At 37.4% G+C, this 7247-nt stretch overlaps 1 protein-coding gene across 7 annotated transcripts in view; it reads left to right on the top strand.

Annotated features, from left to right (window-relative positions):
• Window positions 1–6614, top strand: part of BCAP29 (B cell receptor associated protein 29) — a 42959-nt gene extending 36345 nt beyond the window's left edge. For 5 of the 7 annotated variants that reach the window (XM_034964758.3, XM_034964757.3, XM_034964759.3 and 2 more), the window contains one exon: window positions 1629–5170. In XM_034964758.3, the coding sequence (XP_034820649.1) occupies window positions 1629–1664 (36 nt within the window). In that variant the 3' untranslated portion in view covers window positions 1665–5170. Of the gene's footprint in view, window positions 1–1628 lie in introns of all 7 variants that reach the window. The other 2 variants (XM_034964755.3, XM_034964756.2) reach the window with 1 other exon arrangement.
• Window positions 6615–7247: the final 633 nt, after the last annotated feature.

The following is a 7247-nucleotide window of genomic DNA, read 5'->3' on the forward strand; positions in this document are numbered from 1 at the left end:
AGATTCTCAGATTTAGATATCATTAAGAGCCCCATTTTGTTTGTTTGTTTGTTTTTTGAGACAGTGTCTCACTCTGTCACCAAGACTGGAGTTCAGTGGCACAATCTCAGCTCGCTGCAACCTCCACCTCCCCAATTCAATCGATTCTTGTGCCTCAGCCTTCTGAGTCACTGGGACTACAAGCACATGCCACCATGCGCAGCTAAGTTGGGTATTTTTAGTAGAGACAGGGTTTCACCATGTTGGCCAGGCTGGTCTCGAACTCCTGACCTCAAGCGATCCGCCCACCTGGGCCTTCCAAAGTGCTGGGATTATAGGCTCGAGCCACCGTGCCCAGCCGAGAACCCTTTTCTTTAACTCTTGTGCTTTAATGTTCGTCTGAGCCCTGCTTGAGAAGCAAAAGATAGTTACAGATCCTCTATGGTAAAAAGCTCTATCAAATTGTCCTCATGAATTTACTTCTGTTGTCAAACTAATCTTAGATATTGAATTATATGCTAAGGTTCTTTGGAACTAGCTTCCTGAATTTTACATAGTTGACATACTTTCATTGGAAGAATCATAAAACGAAAGATCATTAAAATATTAAGGAAACAAAGGTTAAAGAGGGAAACGCTGATTTCTTTACTGTAAATAGATCCCAATTTGCATCTTTTAAATCCTTTTGGATTTCCCCATCTGGTCCCCTCCCTGTCATAGGCACTAAATAAATATTAGAAAACAGTCCCTTCAAAACATGTAGTCCTTTCCTTATTTGCCCTGCCTCTCTTCTAAAAAAAAAGAAAAACAGAACTAACTAGAGATTATTGGCAGCACAAACCCATCAGCACCTGCCAGTTTTTAAATTTCATTTTGGAAAATCAGCCATCATTTAAGGGACTTGTCCATAATAGCTTCATTAAAGCTTTGTTTTTTATCAAAAGGGGGCCACATATGTAAACATGTGAAAGTAATTTACCTCCTCTACTCTTGTCTTCTTATTTGATTGCAAAAGTTAATGTTATTAAAGTTGCTATGGAAGCATTAATGTTCAGCCTGAACAAGAGCTTGACGAACTTCTTTATACAAGCAATAACACTCTGCAACCCCATTTTATGAGATATTTTTCATGATGTAGACATTTACTTTCTTAGCACAAGTGATCTCTTAAGATTAATTTCTATTCCATTTTCCTTCAGTTTTAAATGATGTAATATAGTAATCTTTATAACATGATCAGCCAAGTATAATTTGAGAAGTCAGTTCTGTTGGCAAATATCTGAAGGACAAAACCAAAGCCACCCTAGCTGAGGTTTTTGTCCCTTCCTTCTTTCATTTACCAAAAACCTTAATTGGGTTAACAGTAGGGGAATTTTAGAAATCATGTTTTCCTAGTGTAACCTGTGAAACAAAAGCAAAATAGATTAAGGCAAGGGGAAAAATGAACTTACCAAGAGTGTTCTTTTTCCTAAGTAAAAACCACAAATTTTATAGTTTTTAAAATTTTAGACTTTCTCAATCCTTTTTTTCACATTTAATTATTCTCATAAGTATACATAGAAGAGAGAATGTTTTTTAAAAGTCCTTGTCATGTCTATGAATCTGTTTCTCTTTGCTGTACTACATAAATCATATTTTTTTCCTTACAGGATCGTTTAGAAAGAGGCAACAAGAAAAGACTGTGAACTTTATAAAAGACACTTGCAATATACTGTGTCAAAATGATAATTTTGTTATGTTAGCCTCTAGAAAATTTAAGTTCAGAAAAATGCACTATGACCGGTTCGTAATTTTTTTAATGCCACACATAGGTTGTATTGTAATGGCATTATCAAAATATTTGATGATGTTTCAGATATATTGCAAAGTCTGTATTCCAGCTCTTAAGAAAAATATAAGCATGTTAAATACCATATTTACATATTGATAATGTCATTGGTATATGGTGGCTGTTTACCAACAAAAGGAAAAAATTCATTAACTGGTTGCTTCCAAAATTAGAAGTTTTAAGTTGCATGAAACCATTAATAGCCTTGAAAGCTTTGATAAGTTTTCAGTAATAATAACCTATTTAATCAGATGATTATGTGTTTGAAAATAGTGTTCAATATCAGCAAATTTGTACACAGGGAATGTAAATAAGGATAACTGATCAGAGTTATCCACTGTATTTATAAGGAAGAGTCAGAAAAAAACAATGACCTTAGTTTTTTTTAAGCCTGATGATACTATGGTTTACTCTAATAAGATAGCTATATTGATAATTACATTTTTGTTACTGTGCCCTTGCACATTTTGGTCTTTTTGTTGATATTTTTATTAATAACACATAATTAGTAACCACTCTACTGTTTCAAGTTAATCTAGTAATAGAGCTTACATATATTTGTATAACTGCTATACCACTGAACTGAATTTATTTTACAACAGTGTAGAATTCTTGAAAAGTTAACGTAGAAAATATCCAAAAAGCAGTATTTCTAGAAAGTATCCAAAAAGCAGTATTTCTTTCCCTTGGTTGTGAGAGTAACTAATTATATAAATATTACCTCAAAAATACATACACTGGTATCACACAGTCTTTCTACAATGTTTCTGTATTCTGAAAGCTAAATATTAAGTACTATTTTTCCATTCAAATATTCATTTAGAATTTCCTTTAGAAGATGGCAGTGATTATAATATTAATATGATTTCATTTGTTCCAGTGTTTAGACATGAAATCATCTTCCTTGTCTCATGAAAACCTAAATATAAAAAAAAGGAAAATACTGGAGTTTTTATTTCTCTTGTCTTTGTTTCATCCTCTGTTTATTATAATTCTAGCACCAACTTCAGACCTAGCCAATTTTTTTCATCATAAAGTAGATGAAATGAGCAAGTACCTAAAAATTTTATTTCAGATAAAAGTCAGGAGTTACTGCTAAAAAACAGACATGTAGGAGACATTCAACAGGAGTAAGAAATGAGAGTTAGACCATATGGGCTGACAACACCATAAATAACAAGAAAAGGGAGTGCTGAAATAGGAGAGAACAGAGCAAATGTTAGCTCAAAGTATAGACTTAGAAATATCAAAGTAAGAGCTATCTGGATAAACATATAGATATTGAGTGTTTGGAATCCTAGCCTACTATGTGAAAATTAAGTCTAATGTCAGACTAACTTACAGAAAAATAGAAAATGCACAGCTTTAAAATGGGCAGAGTTAAAATCTAATCCCAGCTTTATCACTTATTTAGCCATGCTAACCTAGGCCTCTATTTCCTTGTCTCCAAAATGAGAATAATAAAATTTAGGTCAGGATTACTATATAAACTAAGATAATACAGTGATTCTCAAAGTTGTTCAGACTGTATAGTAAGGAGAAAGTCTGGTTGCACTTTGAAGAGCTTGAAGATTTGAAAGATTCCCAAAAAAGCATTTTAAAGTTTACATTTAAGGGACCTTGGACCTCAACCCTCTCAAGTTTACAAGTCTGAAACTTTAGACATCAAAAGTTTGAGCAGTTTTTCCAAGGCAACATTGATAGTTAGATTCAGGGCCAGGCTGTGAGTCTAGAATTTAGATATCCTGATCCCCCAGATACCGCTCTTCTGGTTATACACAGACCAGCTATAATTTGCTAAACATAAAATATTGCAGTGTATTAGCCAGCTGTGGCTCCAGAGTCTGTGCCCTTTACCACCGTGCCCAACTGTTTCATATGCTGTGTTTGGTAGTTTGTCCTAGTACTCTCCTTAATAATGGTGGTGTTTAGCAAATTGTATTACATAAATAAATATTTATTTCATGGATTGAGTTATGTTGCATATTAAATTACTTTCCTTCCCATTGTCAATAATGACTTCTTTATGTGTTAGGCTGTATTATAAATTCAAACACAGGAATGTTATTCTTGCCTTTTTCCATCAGAATTACCTAAAGTTTTATTAGACTTTCCCCCTTCTTGCAAATCTGCCTGGAGGTTCTGGTCTTTAGGAAGTAGCACTTAGCAAGTTCTGGATAAGCACTCCAGAATTTGGGATGAGTTATCCTTGTTGTTTGTCCAGCTCTATCTTGGACCCCAGTGCTGCTAATTAGATTCATGCCTTGTTCTTTAGGGCATAAGTTCCTCTCTTGGCTATTTTTCCTAGTATGCTGAGAACTAGGATTCCCTTTTAGTGACAAAGTCCTGCCCTGGAACCCCAATCAAGAGCCTAAAGTTTAACTACTCTCTGAGATATTAGCCTGATGCCAGCAGCCTGCCTGGATCTCTAAATATTACCCATTCTGGGAGTTGTTAGTGGTCTCTGCTTTGCTGCAGTGTCAGTCCTGCTTCCTCATTGGGCCTGCTAGCCACAGCTACTTGGATGTACCCGAACCTGTTGCCTTGCCCTACCTCTGTGGGCTGGTTCAGTTCTGCATTCCCATTCCAGTGTCCACTGCCTTCTCGCTATCCCTCCCATCTGTGTGCCACCACCAGCTTATCCCCAGCCGTGCTAACATGACAGACTATTGTGCATTTGAGTGCCCACTATACAATGTGTGAATATAACCGTGCTTTTAAGCATTGACTTTAATGTCTGGGATGATCCGTCTAGAGTCCATGGAACCCTCCTGTGTTTTTTCATCCTTTTCTTAGTAATCTTGGAAATCCACTTATGAAATTCTTTTTCTAACATTTCTTTGCTGAACGGCATTTTTAAAATTACTTTCGCAGTGTTTCTTTCCAGTTTGATCTCTACACAAACACAACTTTATTACTTGCACCAGAAATGATTTCAAACACTTTAGGAACTGTGGTAGGCTTAATTATGACTTCCCAAAAGATATCCCTATACCAATCCCTGGAACCTGGAAATGTTCTCTTCTATAGCGAAAGATGTGATTAAGTTAGTCTTGAGATGGAGAGGTTATTCTGGGTAATCTGGGAGTGCCCTAAATGCAGCTACATCTATGCTTATATAGAAGCAAAGGGAGATATTACCACACAGCAGAGGAGAAAGCACAGTGACCACAGAGGCAGAGATTGGAGTGATGGAGCCGCAGCAAAGGAATGCTGACAGCCACCAGAAGCTGGAGGAGGCACAGAACAGATTCTTCCCCAGAGCCTCTTCCAGCAGGAGCATGGCCCTGCAGATACCAATAAAACTGATATTGGACTTCCTGGCCTCCAGAACTATGGGAATAAATTTATTGTTTCAAGCTATCAAGTTTGTGATTATTTGTTACTGCTGCCATAGTAAATTAATACAGGAGCATGCAGGACAGATCTGTAATGGCCTGAACTGAATTTCAAGGGGTGTGGAAAACAATTACTCTTTAACACCACTCCGTCTTCCCTATTAGCCATTTGGATAAGTCAAAGATAGCCTTAGCCATCTCCTATCTTAGTTACTTTTCTCCTTCAATTGTATTTTGCCATTGTTATTGCCATTGCCCCTGCCTAACTGCAAGCCATCATCATCTCTCACATGGACTATGACGACCTCCTCATCTCCTTGTATCTTCTCTAATGCTTCTCTCATATACATGCTCTCAGCAGCCACCTGGTTTAAAACAAAAACAAAAAAAACACTAATCATGTCATTCCCTGCTTGTCTTCCCATTCTTTCCAACTGTCATTCCCTGCTTGTCTTCCAATTCTTTCCAACTGCAGTTAAGATTAAACCACCAAGACCTCACCAGGCTCCCATCTACTCTTCAGCCTCAACTCAGTCCACCTGCTCTGCCAATCACACCTGTTTCTTTTTGTTGTTCTTTCCCTAGGATATAGATCCTGGCATACCTGCATTCTGATTCTTCTTGGAACAAGCCAAATTCTTTCCCCTGTCAGTATGTTTGCATGTGTAGTACATGTTGCATCCCAGGCCTGTCTGCCTTCTTACCCTATTTTATTTTCATCATAGCACTTACTACCATCTGAAATGATCTCATTTATGGTTTGTCTCCTCAGTGATTAACACAGTTCCTGCACACAGTAAATCAGTAGTTCTCAACAGGAAGTGGAGAGGTCATCCTGAGGGGAACATTTAGCAATACCTAGAGACATTTCTGGTTGTCATAACCAGGGGAATGCTAGTGGATAGAAGTCAGGGAGGCTGTTAAACCCATTCCACAATGCACAGGACCTGAACAAAGAATGATCTCTCACTCAGAATGTCAGTGTTGCCAAGGTGGAGACATCCTGCAGTAGATGCTTGTGGCAGAGGGTACCGGTTGTCCCCCAGTATCCATTCTTTCATTCACCTGTGTTAATACATGCTCCAGTTTTGTATTTTTTTATAAACAGCTGTCAAGCATAAAGATAACATTTTCCATCTCCTTGTATGTAAGTGGAAATAGGACTGTCATGTGGGGCCAGTTTCTTTTTTTTCTTCCTCTGTCCTGCTGCTTGAAACATATATGCTGCTATCTTAGATCATGAGGTCGAGGCCATGCAAAGTGGAGCAACAAGGAGCTGTGTCCCTGACGCCATAAGCACCACACCTGTCCTGAATTGCTGTGAATGACACCAGCTAACTACAATGCATTGTCTCAACATCCTAGACATAATAAAAAGCCATAAATATGTTTGTCCTATGCAGCACAAAACCTTCGTATCTTTGCCTTTTATGTTGGGATCTTAATTAAAAATTACATCCTCTACTGTCTCTGCATGCTCAACTTTTTATATTTGACTTAACCATTATTAATCAGCATCATGCATCGCACCCCCACAATAGCTGTGCATTTCACATTATAAAAGTTTACAAATCTCTTCTGCCTCTTTGTATTTAGTATGGTGTACACCACAACAAGAACAAACACCTCAAGAACATTCAGGCACATTATATAGACAAAGATAGCACATAAGAGCTTAATGTGTAAACAAGGTGTGTAAACAAGTTAGGAAAAAGTTTCCAACTTTTTCTTGGCGATCACCTCTTTTCCTAAATTTGAGCAAAGAATGTGTTTGAAGTGTTGGCTTTGCCCCCTAAACTAGGTGTCTTCCTGGTTAGCCAGGCTTCTCTGAAGTCTGTTTCCTTCAGAAATCGTTGTTCTCCCTGAAGCACCACCCATGGTAAAGAATTTCAGTCTCTCCCAAGGGCTGTCAATTTCCCGTAGCACAAAAGACCCTTAGAGCACCACTTCTCAGCCAAGGGCTTCCTGGAATAATCCTCCATAGAGGTTTACTTGCTGAAACTTTCTTTTTTTAAGTTTGTTGGTTTTTTTTCCTCTTGAAACAAAATTGATACATGGTAAATGTAGAAATGAAAGAAAAAATAGCTGTTTGTCTAATTTAT

Source organism: Pan paniscus, chromosome 6, assembly GCF_029289425.2.
Source record: "Pan paniscus chromosome 6, NHGRI_mPanPan1-v2.0_pri, whole genome shotgun sequence".
NCBI classification, from domain to species: Eukaryota; Metazoa; Chordata; class Mammalia; order Primates; family Hominidae; genus Pan; species Pan paniscus.